An 18,203-nucleotide genomic window follows, 5' to 3' on the forward strand; every position below is an offset into this window, starting at 1 on the left:
TTCTTTTTTTGCTGGGCCATGCAGCATGTGGGATCTTAGTTCCCCATCCAGGGTTCAAACCCATGCCCCCTGCAGTAGAAGGTAGAGTATAAACTACTCAACTGACCACCTGGTCAGTCCCAAGAGTTTAATTTTTTGTAAGTGATTGTTTCTCGATAACTTTAGTTCAAAATAACCAATATGCCAAACTGACAATTTTGAGGGGACATACATTCAGAACTCCTACAACATAAGGGAGATAGAGGGGCTGAGTGTGAACGGGAGGCCTTAATAAACAAGAGACACGTGAACACAGACTTGAAGGAGGTAAAGTTCCATAGGAGTCGATCTTTCCGGACAGAGGGAACAGGGGTGCAAAGTCCTGAGTTGGGGATGTGTCTCACAGTCCAGAAACAACATGACTGGAGCAGAGAAAGTGAAGGAAAAGCGGAGGTGGGTGGGAGCCCTGGATGTCACTGCCAGGGACTTGGATTTTTATTGAACATTTAGGACTCCCCTGGTGGTTCAGCAGTAAAGAATCTGCCTGCAATGCAGGAGACATGGGTTCGACCCGTGGGTCAGGAAGATCCCCTGGAGAAGGGCATGGCAACCCACTCTAGTATTCTTGCCTGGAGAATCCCCTGGACAGAGGAGCCTGGCAGGCTACAGTCGATAGGGTCACAAAAAGTCAGAGGAATGAAGCAACTAAGCAGCAGGGAGACATCAGAGTTGCATTGTATACGTGTGCTTTAGCATGACCTCTTTGGCTGCTACACTAAATGTTGATGTTTGGAGTGGGGATATGTGGGGGAAGAGCATTGGTTAGAAGCTGAAAGGCCATGTAAAGAGACTATTTCAACAATCCATGTGAAGGTGATGGATTCTGGCTCTATTTTAAAGGAAAAGCCAGCAAGGTTTGCTGATAGATTCTATGGGAATGTGAGAGGAAGAGGAGTTACCCTGGTGGAGATAGAGAAGGCTGTGTTGGAGGGCTTAGTTTTGCAAAATGCCTTTGAGGCATTGCAGTGGGGATCTAGAGGAGCAGCTGGGGATATGCATCTGGAGGTCAGGGAGGACACACCTGGAAGTGGTCAGCTTGTACACTCTGCTATAGCCATGAAGTCAGCAAGAGCAAGAACTGATGGGAGACGAAAGAGGACCAGGAGACACTAACATCAAGAAAAGTAGCCTGCAAAGGAGATAGGACAGGCCAATGAAAAGGAAAATTAGGAGGTTGCAGTGTCCTGGAAGCCAGAGTAAAGAAAATCAAGTGAGGAGAGAGCAGGGAACTGAGAGGACCACGGCAGGCAGGCCGAGGAGGTATACTCAGTCCCAGGTAAGAGATATCCTACCCTTTGCCTTGATAAGAAGTTCCAGTAGAGTAGCTAGGTAAAAAGCTGGGTCAGAACAGAAAGAATGGGAAGGGATAATTTAGAGACATGTTTACTACAGTCTTCTTTAGGAAACCTAGGAAATGTCTTGAGATTTTTGTGATTTGTGATTGTCGTATATTTGAGATTTGTTTCCTCAAGAATTCAAGAGGCTGCCAGAAGGGAGTTTTGTATTCACGGCTCACAAGAGCATTTCTGATCAGGCTGTAAGACCACGAAATACTGGTATCTTCTGTGAAAAGTATGAAGCAGACATAAAGTTCATTTTCTCTGCCATTCAGTTTTCTGAATGTTTATAAGATACTGAAGCTAAATTCTTTCCACAAGTCATATTAACATTAAAATCTCCATGAGGCCTGATTTACAGAAAAAGAATTATATTCTTCAAACCAGATACTGGCTTGTTTGTCTATGCATTCACTTCCACCCTCCCTCTATCTTACTCCTCCCAACCCCACCCCAGAATGTAGGTTCCATGACAACAGAAACCATCTCTGTCTGACTGACCCCTGTTGCGAACACCTACAACATGTCCTGGTGCACACCAGCTCCCACAGAATGTAAGTATGAAATGAAATGAAATGCCTGTGTACAGACATTACAGAATCGCAAGTCCATGCGCCCAATACACAGTAAGACCCATCAATACTTAAACAGAGTTTGGAACCGAGAAAGGTTTATTACACATTCATACAGGGAAATGGGTGGCTCATGTCCTAAGAACCCCAAAATTACTGAAAGCTTTTAGCAAGCCCCTTTAAAAGCAAAAGGTGAGGGAATGTTGTGGTGAGTTGTTGCAAACTTCTTGGTATCAGAATCTTTGTGGTCAGGTCATGGTTTGGTAACGGCTTTCCTGTAAAGCTCTACCAAACGAATGTTATTTGTTTATTGTTAACAGAATAATGTTACTCTGTCCTGACAAGAAAGGGCAAAGTTCCAAGGCACAACTTTCACCCCCTGAGGTCCCAGTCCTGGCTAAGAGGAGGCAGAGCTCAGCTACAGCTCCTCACGGCCAGGTTCCCCACTCTGCCCACCTGTCACCCCTGAGGGAGCCGGGCATCCAACCCAACTGGCCCTCAGTCTCCTCAGGCTGCCCAAGTAGGGGAGACCAGGTCTCAGACTGTGACCCAGACAAACGGGCACTGCTATTAGGTCACAGACAGGTTCACTGCTGCCTCAAGGCCTGGGCCTCAGCATGGAGGGCCTGAGTGAGGGCTCTGGAGTCCAGCAGGACAGAGTGCACAGCCTGCTCCCTGAGCCTGCCAGCTTACCAGTTGGCCCAAGGCTGGGTAGGCTGGAGGGCCTCCAGGAGAAGGCCTGAATCTGCCTCTTATCTCACTCTCCACCTGATGACCACCACACCACTGACCCTGGCTGAATCGCTTCCCTAGTGGTCCCTCACTGACAATTCCTTGTGGGCAGGGCCCACTGTGGTGCTGACCAATAGCTGGGCAGGGCAACTAACAGCCGCTCATTGATGCTTGCTTGTGGGCAGGACCTACTGAGGTACCAACCAACACCTGTTGCCTAGTAACAGGGTATGGAATAATAAGGCACAGCAATGGCTGCCTGCTAAGGGCTGTGCTCATCCTGCTGTTACATGGAGACATTTTTGGTTGTTACAACTAGAGGTTGCTACAGGCATCCCAGTAGTCATACTGCTAAACACCCTATGATGCACAGGGTGAAACAAAGATTTCACCCTGTGAAAACAAAGAAACAGTCCCTGAAACAAAGATTATATAACTTAAAATGGCCATAGCACCAAGGATGGAGAACCCTGTCTTAGAGAAAAAAGGAAAAAGAATTAACTCAATTCATATAAGACCTCTGTTTGAATCTCTGGATGAAGACAAAGGCCTCCAGCAGAAGCCTGTGTGTGTGTGTATACATATACATTTGGCCTTGCTGTGCAGCTTGTGGGATCTTCATTCCTTGATCAGGGATTAAACCTGGGCTCTCAGTAGTGAAAGCACAGAGCCCTAATCATTGGATCTCCAGGGAATTCCCAAGTCTGGGTATATTAAAATTCCCTCAGGATACTCCTGGCTTTCACCCAATGTACTTTAGGGATCTATTTGTGTCAGTTCCACCAAGGCTGCAGGGACAGAATCCAGGCTGTAGTTGAAGAGTACATGGCAAAAGTACCCCAAACAAATTAGAAAATATTCCCAACAAATATAAACTGAAGACTATCCTGATATAGAAAGGAAGATCATGTTTGTTAAGAAAAAGAATATCCAAAAAAAGAAAAAGACTATCCTAGGAGAATAATAAGCAAAAGACTTACACATGTATATCATAAAAGATTTGTAAAAGGACAAAGAATGAAAAAAAAAAAGTCAACCTCATTAATATTCAAAGAAATGCAGTAAGTCATGATGCTACTGTCACTTGAAATACAATTTTCAAGTTAACAATACAGAAATACATCACAGATATAAACATACACACACATGATAAAATGTTACTTCACCTGCCTTTGTTCATTCAGCACCATGTACTCTGCCACCCATTTTCCCATTCCACCCTGACAGTCTGATCCTCCTGAAACTAAAACCAACTGCCACTTCCTTGCCTAGAACTCTTTAGCCAGACCCATTCCAGCACAGGCCCCTTGGCCTACAGGATCAGGGTGCCCAGAATCTTGGTTGTTCCTCCTCCCAGTCCTGCCTCACACTTTGCGCTCAAGTTATACACAGCACATATGGTCATCAGTAGCTGTCACACTTCTTGTTTGCTCATGAATTTCCCTGAAATTCCTAAAGCTTTGTCCTCCCCCCTCCCCGCCAGAGAATCCTCTGACCTGGAGCCCCTATGGTATCTTGGGGCTGCTGCCATCATCTCACATAGCACAGAGCCTGGAAATCCTAGTCCTCTCCTTAGAGTGTAAGTTTTAAACTAGGACTGTATCACTAATGTTTGTATCCATGGTGCTAGCACAGTGTCTCTGGTGCATAGAATGATTAATATTTAAACTGTTTTGTTCATTCTTTTTAGAATTTCTTTTATTGTTTGAAATGTTCAGCATTCTGTTTAGAAAAGTGTGTTGGTGATTATACAGATATCTCATCAGAACTTGAGTGTTCTAACTTTTAAACTATACTTTTCTCTGTAAACCAAAGTTCATCTCATAACCTTAGAAATTGATGAGAGATACAAATTGAATTTTAAAAATGAATGAGCATTAATCACCTACCACCAGTGCTTTCCTTAAGGAAAACAGCTAAAGGCAAAAGCTCTCCAGGGCACAGAGACAAATTTCCACAGAATGCAATGGCTTTGAGACATACAAAAAGGAAGGGAAAAAGAAAAAAAGGGAGGAAGAGAAAGTCAGGAAACCTGGATTCAATTTTAACTTTAAAAATACAATTTTGGCTTTAGTTTGTGAATGCTGTCATTTTGGGGGACTCAATGGGGTTGACTGCAAGTAACAAGCAATCAATCACCTGTCCTCAACAGAAAATTCTGAGTGCTCTGAAAGGGCTGTATCTGAAGGAAACAAACATTTGCCATTTCATAAGTATGGTATGATCCACTGAAGACATTCCTTGTCAAACAGTTATGTACAGCTCAACGATTTTTAAATCAAATATTCATTATTCAGCTAAATACAAAAAAGATTTTTAGCAGCATATGTAATCACAAATATCTCCTCTCTCATGTTAAGCATTCAACAAAGAAGTTTGCTGAGGCAGCACGGAAAGGTGCCAAAAGCAAACTGATAAATGAAAAGGGCCAAGTAGGAAAAATGGAGGAAAAAAAAATGCCATTTACACATAAAAATGCTTCACTTTATCTGAAGAATTAGATATGTTTAATATCTGTATATAAACAGTTAATACATTTTTTCCCATCATAATTTTTAAGTATAATCCAAGACTAAAAAAAAGTTCTTTTTTTCTTTCAGACAAACTTAAAGCCACAGAAGACTCCTTTTAAATCAGTGAACTTATTGATTCAGTGACAACTGGTCAATACTGAAACAGCAATCTCTCAAAGAAGGGTCAAAGTAAAGAAAGAGAAAGCCTAAAGTCTTCTCCATTTCAGCTGCTGCCAATCACAGGCCCTGCTGCTGCCACAGGCAGCACTGGTTGGCCTAACACTGGTCCAAGTAAACTTCAAATCTTACTTTTGGAGGATGGAAAACTGTAAGGTTTGGAAGGTAAATCACCTAGTGGAAAATTCTTTATAAAAACTATAAGGGCCAAGGATATCCAGTACCACAGAAGCATATAAATGCATAGGCTCCATGGAAAAAACCACTAACCATGAGAAATGATGACTTCTCTCACCTCTATAAAAGTGGGAAAAACTCATTTGATCAAAACCCCATTTTAAGTAGGTTGTCATGTCAGACTTTCTTTACAAAAGACAAATTATCACCAGGTTTCAAGAGTATGGAAGAAGTGTTGGCCAAGGAGATGTTTAAACTACACTTTGACCTAGGATAAACCAAGTGGTTAAATAATTTCAAAACGTGCAAAAGATATATTTTCCATGAGTTATCAAGGCTCTTCAAAGTGCCTTTCAAATGATCCATGAGTCCTACTTGTTAAACAGTCATACAGGTGAGAATCAGATTCAGGTTTCCAACAGAAACTGTAGAATGTTACTTGGCAAAGCTGCAATCTCCTGGGACACCTTGTCAGGGAGTTGATCAGTCTTAAGTGACTCTGGTTCCTCTGGAATTGCTGTCAAATCCCACTTGGCTGCGAGCCGAGGTCAGAGGACGAGACGGCCAGCAGCCGCTGACTGAGGAGCGCGTTGTGCCGCTTCAAGTACCCTATGATGTCTCCCTGCTTCTCCACAAGCTCCTCCAGGCTCGAGAGAGGCCTGCACAGAACCAAGGTGGCCATGATTACACACGTTCACCAACAGTCTCTTTGCTAATGGAGCCCTACTACTTTTCAGTAAAGCATATTACATTTGTTATTTTTCTTAGACATCATAAGCCAAAGCAATATCCCCAAATGAGATTCTTTCTTTAGACTTAGTTTCACCACAGCTGAGAGGAAAGAAACAAATCAAACACAGTCATAAACATATTCTAACATATGCAGAGTCCTAAACTCCAAGCATCAGAATGGTCTCTAGATTTTTAGATGAAAAAACTTTTAATTCTCTTTCTCTACTCTTTCACTCTGCACATACCTGAATCCAGTCTCCGAGGTAACATTGTTGGAGTAAGCATAGATTTTTTCTTCTTCAAGTACATCAGGCTGTGGCTTGGCTTTATTAAATTTTTGAATTTTCACTAAAATAAGAAAGTCATTATTATCAGGTTATCCAATCACAAAAAATTTTCTAATTCCATTTATTCAAATTACATTAGGAATTGCCTATTCTTTTCAAATAAAATGTAAAAAAAAAAAGCACTTCATAAAGTGAATACACAAAAATGGGAAAAATTGACTAAAATGGAATGGAAATGCTGATGCAGAGAGGCAGTAGAATCAGGAAACAGCCATCAGTCGTCACTGCCAGGAAGTGAAGACACCTATATAGAGGAGCCAGAGTTTGATGACCTGGAGACCACTGATGAACTTGAAGCCCTAATCCCAACATGACTGTCCTTGGAGACGATACCTTTGGTGAAGTAATTAAGGTAAAAACAAATGGGATTGCTGATCTGATACATGAAGAGACACCAGGGATACACGTACACAGAGCCAAGGCCACATAAGAACACAGTGAGAGGGCAGCCACCTATATCCCAAGGGAGAGGCCTCAGGAAAGTCATCCTTGCTCACCCCCCCCCCAATCTCAGATGTCCAGTCTCCAGAACTGAATAACTAAGTTTATGTGTCTTAGTCATCCAGTTCTAGAAGCCCCAGAAGACTAATGCCACTGGGAGAAGTCAGCTGCAAAGACAAGGCTGCTGCTCCCAACCTCAGATCTGTCTACACACCTGCATGTCTGAATAACAGCCACTGTCCAGGCACCTACTCCAACTGTATAACAACCCCGGGACATGGCTGGAATGAGTACTCCCACCAGAGATGGTACAAGGAGACAGAGGCTGAGGCAGGTCTCTGTGACAGGCAGTGACTGCCTTGAGAATTATTTCTGCAGCTCGAAATGGGTGGAGTATTCAGCATGTGTGGAGGGGAGAGGAGGTGAGTTAGGCCCTGGCACAATTTTTAAAAACTCCACAGGATTCTTTCCTTTCCCATAATAACCCTTGAGATATAATTTACATATGATGCAGTTCACATGTAATTCCTTTACTGTGTACAATTCAATGGTTCAATACATTCAAAGTGTTGTGCAACTATCTCCACCATCAATTTTAGAACATCTTACCACCCCAAAAAGAAGCTTGGGTTCCTTGAGCAGTCATTCTTCATGTAGCCCAGCCTCTAGGACTAGGCAACACTTACACATTCTCTTTCTCTATAGACGTGCCTGTTCTGGTCATTTCAAGTATTATAGAATCATATAATATTTATGACTGCTTTTCCTGTGGGCATAATGCTTTCAAGCTTCACTCCATGTACTCCTTTTTTTGTGCCTGAACACTATCCTCTGTATAGACAGACCATCATTTGTTGGTCTAGTCATCACTTTATGCCTTTGGGGTTGTTCCTACTTCTGTGTGTGTGTGTTAGTTGCTCAGTGGTATCTGACTTTTTGCAACCCCAGGGGCTGTAGCCTGCCAGGTTCTTCTGTCCATCGAATTATCCAGGCAAGAATACTGGAGTGGGTTGCCATTCCCTTCTCCAAAGGATCTTCCCAATCCATACTATAAATAATGCCACTTGGAACACAAAGTGTAGAAGTAGGCAGATACCCAGAAGTACATGTGCTGAGTCATATGTTCAATCTGTCATGGAACCACCAGAACCCACAGATGATTTTCATGTGACTCTCAGCTGAGAACAAGGCAAAAGAAGCTTAAGCAATGAAGTTAAAGAGAAATGTGGGAAGGTTAGGAGATATGCAGAGGGTTCACCAGAAAGGACCAGAAGGAAGTGAGATGCCAAAAGAACGAAGTGAGAGGATGTAACGAGAAGCCCTTGACTTTCAGGAGATGGTCAAGAGAATTAGAAATAAGAAGCCTCTCACACAAAAACAGACACATAGATCAATGCAGCAGGATAGAGAGCCCAGAAATAAACCTACACGCTTATGATCAATTAATCTATGACAAAGGAGGCAAGAGAATACAATGGAGAAAAGAAAGTTTGAACTTCAATAAGATGGGCTGGGAAAACTGGACAGCTACATGTAAAAAATAAAATTATAACATTCTCTAACACCATATGCAAAAATAAACTCAAAATGGATTAAAGATCTAAATGTAAGGGTGGAAACTATAAAACTCCTAGAGGAAAACATAGGTAGCATGCTGCTAAGCTGTTAAGTCATTTCAGTTGTGTCTGACTCTGTGCGACCCCATAGACGGCAGCCCACCAGGCTTCCCCATCCCTGGGATTCTCCAAGCAAGAACACTGGAGTGGGTTGCCATTTCCTTCTCCAACGCATGAAAGTGAAAAGTGAAAGTGAAGTCACTCAGTCGTATCCAACTCCCCGAGACCCCATGGACTGCAGCCTACCAGGCTCCTCGGTCCATAGGATTTTTCAGGCAAGAGTACTGGAGTGGGGTGCCATTCACAACAATTTTGGGTGGATCTATCTCTTACAGTAATGGATATAAAAGCAAAAATAAACAAATGGAACATAATTAAACTTAAAAGCTTTTGCACAGCAAAGGAAATGATAAACAAAAAAAGAAAACCTAAAGAATGGGAGAAAATATTTCCAAACCAAACCATGACACCAACAGGGATTAATTTCAGTTCATACAGTTCAATATCAAAAAAACAAACAACCCAAACAAAAATAGGCAAAATTCCTAAATAGACATGTCTCCAAGAAGACATCAAAATGATCAACAGACATGAAAAGATACTTAGCATCACTAATTAGAGAAATGCAAATCAAAACTATAATGAAGTATTGCCTCACCCCAGTCAGAACAGCCATCATCAAAAAGTCTACAAATAATAAATGCTGGAGAGGGTGTGGAGAAAAGGGAACCCTCTCACACCTTTGGTGGGAATGTAAATTGGTGCAGCCACTATGGGAAACAGTATGCTGCTGCTGCTGCTAAGTCGCTTCAGTTGAGTCCGAATCTGTGCAACCCCAGAGACAGCAGCCTACCAGGCTCCCCCGTCCCTGGGATTCTCCAGGCAGGAACACTGGAGTGGGTTGCCATTTCCTTCTCCAATGCATGAAAGTGAAAAGTGAAAGTGAAGTCACTCAGTTCTGTCTGACTCCTAGCGACCCCATCCATGGGGTCCTCTGTCCACAGGATTTTCCAGGCAAGAGTACTGGAGTGGGTTGCCATTGCCTTCTCCGATGGGAAACAGTATGGAAGTTTATTAAAAAACTAAAAACAGTTACCTACCACGTGACCCAAAAATCCCATTCCTAGGCATATATCTGGAAGAAAAACATGGTTTGAAAGGGTACATCCACCTCAATGTTCATTGCAGCACTGTTTACAATAGATAAGACATGGACGCAACCTATATCTTCACTGACGGAGGAAAAGATGTGATGCATATATACAATGGAATACTGCTGCTGCTGCTGCTAAGTTGCATCAGTCGTGTCCGACTCTGTGCAACCCCATAGACTGCAGCCCACCAGGCTCCTCCATCCCTGGGATTCTCCAGGCAAGAATATTGGAGTGGGTTGCCATTTCCTTCTCCAATGGAATACTAGTCAGTCATTAAAAAGAATGAAATAATGCCATTTGTGGCAACATGGATGGATCCAGTGATTATCATACTGAGTGAAATAAGTCAGAGAAAGACAAATATGTGATATCACTTATATATGGAAACTAAAATATGATGCAAATGAACTTATTTACAAAACAGAAATAGACTCAGAGACACAGAAAACAAACTAGGATTTCCGAAGGGGAAATGGGGTGCAGAGGGAGGGATAAATTAGGAGTTTGGAATTAACAGATATACACTACCATACATAAAATAGATAAATAATGAAGACTTACTATATGGCATAAGGAACTATATTCAATATCTTATAATAACTTATAATGGAAGAGAATCTTAAAAAGAATATATATATATATATCTGAATCACTTTGCTGTACACCTGAAACTAACACAACATTGTGAATCACCTACACTTCAGTGGAAAAAAAAAAAAAAAAGACATGAATAGCCCCTTGGCTTCCAATGGCATAAGCACAGCACCCTCATCCAAGAGCAGATAGGGACTGAGCACTGGGCGCCACCATGAAGGCTGGGAGAGTTCAGCAAAAAGATGAGGCCACCAAGGGGGCAGGCAGGATCCCAAGAAGCCAGGGTCCCAGGGGAAGTAAAGAATACATCTCGAGGAGGGAGCAAACCACCATGTCCAGTGCCACTTTAGAGATGAAGGATGAGACCTGACTGTCCCAGGAGGTTTGCTCCTGAATTGGAGTTATGTTCATATGGCATCTCCTTATAATGTTTTCTTCCACATAAAAACTCCTAGATAAATGGAGAAACTTGGAACAAGTTTAAGTTTCTTGAACTTGGGAACAGAAATAACACTTAACAGGGTACTAAAATAAAAGTTAAGAGGCAGAAATAAAACACGTAGCTCGACAATATAAAAATGTCCAACTATCAGACTAGTCTTTGTAGGTTTTTTTTTTTCCTGAAGATGTTCCACTTTTTAAATTTAAGTTGATTTACAATGTTGTGATAGTTTCTGCTGTTTGTGGTTTTTAAAATAAGCTGCATGCAGTCAGCATTTTACAGATCGCAGGCCAGGCAACACCATGAGTGCAATCTACATAGAACAAGAAATCTACTTTCTTTCTGCTACAGTAAGCCCAGGAGAGCTCTCACTAAACTGCAGGACATGGGACATGGGCCTGCTGCCCTTACACTCCTTTCCTCCCGAGCTGAAGCCAGAACATCAGGACTGCTAGAAGACTGGTAACTGAGTAGCATTTTTTGAAGCTTGGATTGTTTTTAAACAAATGGTGAGCCAATCAAATCACAAAGCTTTTAAGTTTCATGTTCCTAACTTTTTCCAACAGAGGCAGTCCAGTGCTCAGTGAAAAAGTCCATCTGTATTTCCAGAGATTAACTACTTTACTACAGATAAGTCAGTCAAGTTTAGGTTAGAATTAGTGTATCAAAGAATTATGTCATGAAGAGTTACTATTCACATTACTAAAACTAGATATCTTTTAAATCTTTTTAATATAGGGAGGAAAAATGTATGTATCAGGAGATTAACCTTAAATTTTTTGTGATACACTTCAGTGTATCATAACAAAAGCAATATTTGCCCTAGAAGTCTCAATCAGAGGCACAAAATAGTAAAATGGAACATGAGTTTTGGTCCATGTGACTTTTCCTTCATAACTGAAGAATTATCTCTTTCAAATAGGACAGATAGGGTATTTTATTGTCACAAAACAACTGTTGATCAATAATACCAAATTAGCTGTATTACAGATTTTGGTGCATGTCAATATTGCAACAGGAATAAAATCTTGATTTCTATCAGCTTTGGATTTTTTTCTCTTCAAGAATCCTTCCACCTATTTTTCCTGTTAACATACTTGAAGCTTATTTAATTTTACCCCTCAGATTTTTGAGAGACAGCTAGCTGTACAGAGCAATCCTTAGACAATTCTAAATTTAGAAAGAAGTAGATTCTTAAATGGTTTATCAAAAACAAGTTTGGTTTAAATACAGTTTTCATGTACTAACTTATTTACTTTCATTTTTTATTACGATTTTGACCCCACCAGCACCTGGGATCTTAATTTCTGGATGAGAGATAGAACCCATGCCTCTGCAGTGGAAGTTAAAGAGTCTTAACCAGCATGACTGCCAGACAAGTCCTACATTTTGTTATTTTCTAATTTAAAGCCAGACTTACATCTCAGTTGCCTTTGAGGATGCAGAATTTATGGATTTATCATTTCTGTTTTTTAATGAAAAGCCTTCACTCTATTTAACAAGAATTTGTTGATGACATAAATCTAGAAATATGACTCACTGGTATGTTCCTAGTGGTTTGAAATTAGAGGAGTTTGGATGTGGTCAGCAATGAGAGACATGGGTGCTCAATAGGGTCTCAGCCACATAGAAAAGCTTTCATGCCAGAAAGGTAAACAGGCTGGACTTCAGGTGGGGATGGGACCTGCAGTTAAAGACCTTTCTCAGTTCTAACAGGCTCGTTGTCATGCTCACCTGTGTACACAAGCAGGCACGTCAGGGAACAGATCAGCTCCAGGGCCAGGGTGGCCAAAATGAGGTTCAGGTACCATGTGCTGGGCTCAGGGAAGGAGTGCTGCAGGCAGAGGAGAAGGAGGAGTGCCGTGCTGCCTGCAGGGAGGAGATGTACACAGGTGGGGGCACAGCCGGGATCCAAGCACCCCGGCCACCACCACAGCAGGGGCATGCACCCTCAGTTATTCGGCAAGAAGGAAGTTAGAGGATGGAAATCAAACACAAATAAACAACACTGCCAAAAGTAAATGATGTCCATAACACAAATAGAGAAGAATCTGGACTTTCTTAAAACTCAAGGAGTAAGTTTCTACAAGGACCCAGTGGCCCCTTCTGGTCATGCACCACAGTCAAGGGCAGGGCGAGGGTCCAGAAAAACCCAGGACACACTGCTGACCTTGGACAGATGATCCAACACCTCTACTTACTGTGACATATGGGATGACGGTACCTTCCTCACAGAGCTGCTGTGAGGAGTAAATAAGTCTGTGTGTGAAAAACACTTAGAATGATGCCTAGCCTGTGAGTATTCAATAAATATGAGCTGTTCCCCCCTGCTCAGATATCCATTATTTATTTTTGAAGATCATTTTAACTTCATCCTATACTTTTATTTTGAAGACTGTCAAAGAAAAGTTTGGGCTTCCCAGGTGGCTCAGTGGTAAAGAATCAGCCTGCCAATTCAGGAGCTGGAGGAGTTGTGAGTTTGATCTTCAAGTTGGGAAGACCCCCTGGTAAAGGAACTGGTAACCCACTCCAGTATTCTTGTCTGGAGGATTCTGTGGACAGAGGAGCCTGGAGGGCTGCAGTCCACGGGGGTCACAAAGAGTTGGATGTGACTGAGCATGCACATGCATCAAAGAAATGTTTAGGGGCAGAAATCATTCTTATAGTGTTTTATCTTAGAATTTCCTAAAACTAACACATTTATCTAAATCTGATCATGGCTGGGGAGATGCTTATTTGACTTACCTTCTATTTCTTGGTACAATGCGATTATTTTGAGCCATGATTTTAAATAACCTATCAGAAGTCTCTCTACACAAAGCAATAGTCTAGCACAAATCCCTAAGGCCTCTCCTTACACTCACAAATGTTAGTGTCTTAGCATGTTGACCAAGAGCTCAATTTATAAATTAGCTTTATGTACAAGGAAAATTTAATTTTACAGCTTTAGGAAGAGGAAAAAACTAGAGGAAAACCTCTGCAGGGAAAGTGAACACAGTTTCCAAAGGATTTTTGATATCCTGAGAAGGCCTATGTCAGCAAGGTGGCAGGACATGGGGTGAACCTGCAGGCAGCAGCAGAGACTGCTGAAGTAAGACATTCTCCTGATAACAAACACTGTAGACATGAGAGCACCCCACCCACTCTGCCCATGTTTCAGTGAAGGGTTAAGTTTTCAAATCGATGAAAAAAACAACTAAACGTGCAACTTGTTATGTAGCTAGTAATATTTGAAAGAGTTCAAGATTAAGGAAGGAGAAGAGAAAAATCAGATAAATACTTTCAGCTTACTGGAAGGAAACCAAAGCCCTTTTTCCCATCTCCACAAAATAAAGTCAAATCAATTTATTTTTCTCTCTGCAGAGAAAAACAAGTGTCAAGATGAAGCTAAACAATACCCAGAAATACTATCATAGGCCAAAAAAAAAAAAAAGAATGGTTACACCCTTCAGATTAACTGGAAGTTCTATATCCTCATAGATTTATGTTCTTTTTCTTCAAATTAGAAAAAATATATATTTAAAGAAAATAGAAACAGAGTAAACATCTGCCCCAATCTCTTGGATTTTCTGGTTCCTTATATAAGCAACTTGAAAGTGAAGCCTTCTGTGATTGTTTAGAAACAGGTTGTGATTAAGGGTCATACATGTAGCAATAATTTCAAAGTCAAAAGAAAGGCAAAAAATGGCTAGAAAATGGAAGCAACCTAGATGTCCGTCAGCAGATGAATGGATAAGAAAGTTGTGGTACATATACACAATGGAATATTACTCAGCTATTAAAAAGAAGGCATTTCAATCAGTTCTAATGAGGTGGATGAAACTGAAGCCTATTATACAGAGTGAAGTAAGTCAGAAAGAAAAACACCAAACAGTATATTAACACATATGTATTAAATTTAGAAAGATGGTAATGATGACCCTATATGCGAGACAGCAAAAGAAACAGAGATGTAAAGAACAGACTTTTGGACTCTGCGGGAGAAGGGGAGGGTGAGATGATTTGAGAAAACAGCATTGAAACATGTATATTATCATATATGAAATAGATCACTAGTCCAAGTTTGATACATGAGACAGCTGCTCAGGGCTGGTGCACTGGGATGACCCAGAGGGATGGGATGGTGAGGGAGGAGGCAGGGGGGTTCAGGATGGGGGACATATGTGCACCCATGGCTGATTCATGTCAATGTATGGCCAAAACCACCACAATACTGTAAAGTAATTAGCCTTCAATTAAAATAAATTAATTTTAAAAAAAAGATTAGACAATCTCTTGGTGATTTCAATACTATTTCCAGACCAGCACTGGAGAAACTGAACATACAGTCAGCATACAGGTCAGTATATAGACAAGGTTCCACTTTTGCTTTGTCACAGGCACAGAGTATAAGTGACATCTTCTGGCCAAAAACAAGCACTGCACACTAGCCATGAAGTGAAAGTGAAGGTCACTCAGCCCTGTCCAATTCTTTGGGACCCCATGGACTATACAATCCACGGAATTTCCAGGCCAGAATACTGGAGTGGGTAGCCTTTCCCTTCTCAAGGGGACCTTCTCCCCCAGGAATCAAATACAGGTCTCCTGCATTGCAGGCAGAATCTTTATCAGCTGAGCCACAAGGGAAGCCAAAGAATACTAGAATGGGTAGCCTATCTTCTCTTCAGGGGATCTTCCCAACCCAGGGATTGAACCAGGGTCTCCTGCATTGCAGGTGGATTCTTTACTGAGCTATCAGGGAAGCCCACACATGAGCAGTAGAAAGCAGAAACAGCTCTTCCTCTGGAGAAGGAGTTAAGGCCACCCCCTTGGAGATGTATCAGGACTAGTCATCCCACTACAATGCTTCTTTCTCTGCAATCCCTGGGCCCTCCACCCCCACTGAGAACCTCACTGAGCAGATGAACTTGCAGCCTGACTTTTAAGAAAAGGCACTACAGAATACAGAAGAAAAAAAAATTAAACTCTATAGAGCTGTTTTTCTGTGAAAAGATTAATTTCTAATTTGGCTTCAAAATGTTTAATCATTTATTCTGGACTCAAATTGAAACAGAGGGCTTTTTATTTTAAAAAAAAAAAAGGTAGAAACTTTGACAATTAGGCAAAAATACATGAGAGTTCAAATTAATTCCATTAAGCCTTTAAAATGTCTGCAGCAATAAAGAAAAGCAGGTAGGCATATGTTCAAAGTCCTCGATGGACTTTCTGATCTTGCATTAATAAATTGCTTTCCACATTTCTGTTTTAAATAATACATCTTATTATAAAACAGTCTCTCTCTTACTGCAAGAAAAGCATTATGCTGTTGTTTAGTCACGAAGTTGTGTCCGACTCTTTGTGATGCTATGGAGCCTCTGTCCATGGGCTTTCCCAGGAAAGGATATTGCAGTGGGTAAGAAAAGCATGAAGCTTCGTGTAAAATAAAATAACTCTCTCTTATCCTACAAGTATAAACTAGCATCAGCTTTATATCTCCTTGAGATAAACAAGACTGCTAGTAGCAAGAGGAATGAAGGGAGTCACATTTCACCCAGGCCTTCCTTGCTCACAATTAAGTAGACAGACAGTGCCACAGTAAAATATGCCTTTTTGTCATAAAGGTTGTTTTAAGCTGATTAGTTTTAAGAAATGGTAGACAAAGATGAAGTTCTGAAAACCAACTAGGGGTTAGCTTTTATGAGAGGCATTTACATTTATAAGGGAAATCTCCATTGATAAGGTGATATCCCTCTATATATCAGGATGAAATAAGAGAGCCTTCCTAAGTGAACAAAGCAAAGAAATAGAGGAAAATAATAGAATGGGAAGACTAGAGATCTCTTCAAGAAAATTAGAGATATCAAGGGAACATTTCATGCAAAGATGGGTACAATAAAGGATAGAAACAGTATGGACCTAAAAGAAGCAGAAGATATTAAGAAGAGGTGGGAAGAATACACAAAAGAACTATACAAAAAAGATCTTAATAACCCAGACAACCATGCTGGTGTGATCACTCACCAAGAGACAAACATCCTGGAATGCGAAGTAAAGTGGGGCTTAGAAAACATCACTACAAACAAAGCTACTGAAGGTAATGGAATTCCAGCTGAGCTATTTCAAATCCTAAAAGATTATGCTGTTAAAGTGCTGCACTCAATATGCGAGCAAATTTTGGAAAACTCAGCAGTGCCAACAAGACTGGAAAAGGTCAGTTTTCATTCTAATCCTGAAGGACAATGCTAAAGAATGCTCAAACTACTGCATAATTGCACTAATTTCACATGCTAGCAAGGTCATGCTCAAAATTCTCCAAGCTGGGCTTCAACAGTATGTGAACCAAAAACTTCCAGATGTACAAGCTGGATTTAGAAAAGGCAGTGGAACCAGAGATCAAATTGACAACATCCGCTGGATCGTAGGAAAAGCAAGAGAATTCCAGAAAAACATCTACTTCTGCTTCATTTTGTACTCTAAAGCCTTTGACTGTGTGGATCACAACTGTGGAAAATTCTTAAAAGAGATGAGGATACCAGACCACCTTACCTGCCTCCTGAGGAACCTGTATGCAGGTTAAGAGGCAACAGTTGAACCGCACATGGAACAACAGACTGGTTCCAAATCGGGAAAAGAGTATACAAGGCTGTATACCGTCACCTTGCTTATTTAATTTATATGCAGAGCACATCATATGAAATACCAGGCTGGATGAAGCACAAGCTGGAATCAAGATTGCAGGGAGAAATATCAGTAACCTCAGATATGCAGATGATACCACCATTATGGCAGAAAGTGAAGAGGAACTAAAGAGCCTCTTGATGAAGGTGAAAGAGGAAAGTGAAAAAGCTGGCTTAAAACTCAACATTCAAAAAACTAAGATCATGGTATCCGGTCCCATCACTTCATGGCAAATAGATGGGGAAAAAAATGTAAACAGTGAGAGACTTTATTTTCTTGGGCTCCAAAATCACTGCAGATGGTGACTGCAGCCATAAAATTAAAAGATGCTTGCTCCTTGGAAGTAAAGCTATGACAAACCTAGATAGTATATTAAAAAGCAGAGACATCACTTTGCCAATAAATGTCTGTATAGTCAAAGCTATGGTTCTTCCAGTAGTCATGTATGGATGTGAGAGTTGGAACATAAAGAATGCTGAGCACCAAAGAATTGATGCTTTCGAACTGTGGTGTTTGAGAAGACTCTTGAGAATCCTTTGGACAGCAGGAGATCCAACCAGTAAATCCTAAAGGAAATCAACCTTGAATATTCATTGGAAGGACTGATGCTCAAACTGAAGCTCCAATACTCTGGCCAACTGATGCGAAAAGCCGACTCATCAGAAAAGACCTT

General features: G+C 41.1%; 1 protein-coding gene across 2 annotated transcripts in view; it reads right to left on the reverse strand.

The window, feature by feature from the left end:
- Nucleotides 1-2,026: 2,026 nt before the first annotated feature.
- TMEM192 (transmembrane protein 192) overlaps nucleotides 2,027-18,203 on the reverse strand; it is a 31,843-nt gene continuing 15,666 nt past the window's right edge. Inside the window, exons 4-6 of one of the 2 annotated variants that reach the window (XM_069558540.1) lie at nucleotides 12,608-12,742; nucleotides 6,525-6,627; nucleotides 2,027-6,206 (exon numbers count right to left, since the gene is read on the reverse strand). In XM_069558540.1, coding sequence (XP_069414641.1) covers nucleotides 6,068-6,206; nucleotides 6,525-6,627; nucleotides 12,608-12,742 — 377 coding nt within the window. In that variant the 3' untranslated portion in view covers nucleotides 2,027-6,067. The remainder of the gene's footprint in view (nucleotides 6,207-6,524; nucleotides 6,628-12,607; nucleotides 12,743-18,203) is intronic. The other variant, XM_069558541.1, reaches the window with a different exon arrangement.

Source organism: Ovis canadensis, chromosome 17 (genome assembly GCF_042477335.2).
Source record: "Ovis canadensis isolate MfBH-ARS-UI-01 breed Bighorn chromosome 17, ARS-UI_OviCan_v2, whole genome shotgun sequence".
NCBI classification, from domain to species: domain Eukaryota; kingdom Metazoa; phylum Chordata; class Mammalia; order Artiodactyla; family Bovidae; genus Ovis; species Ovis canadensis.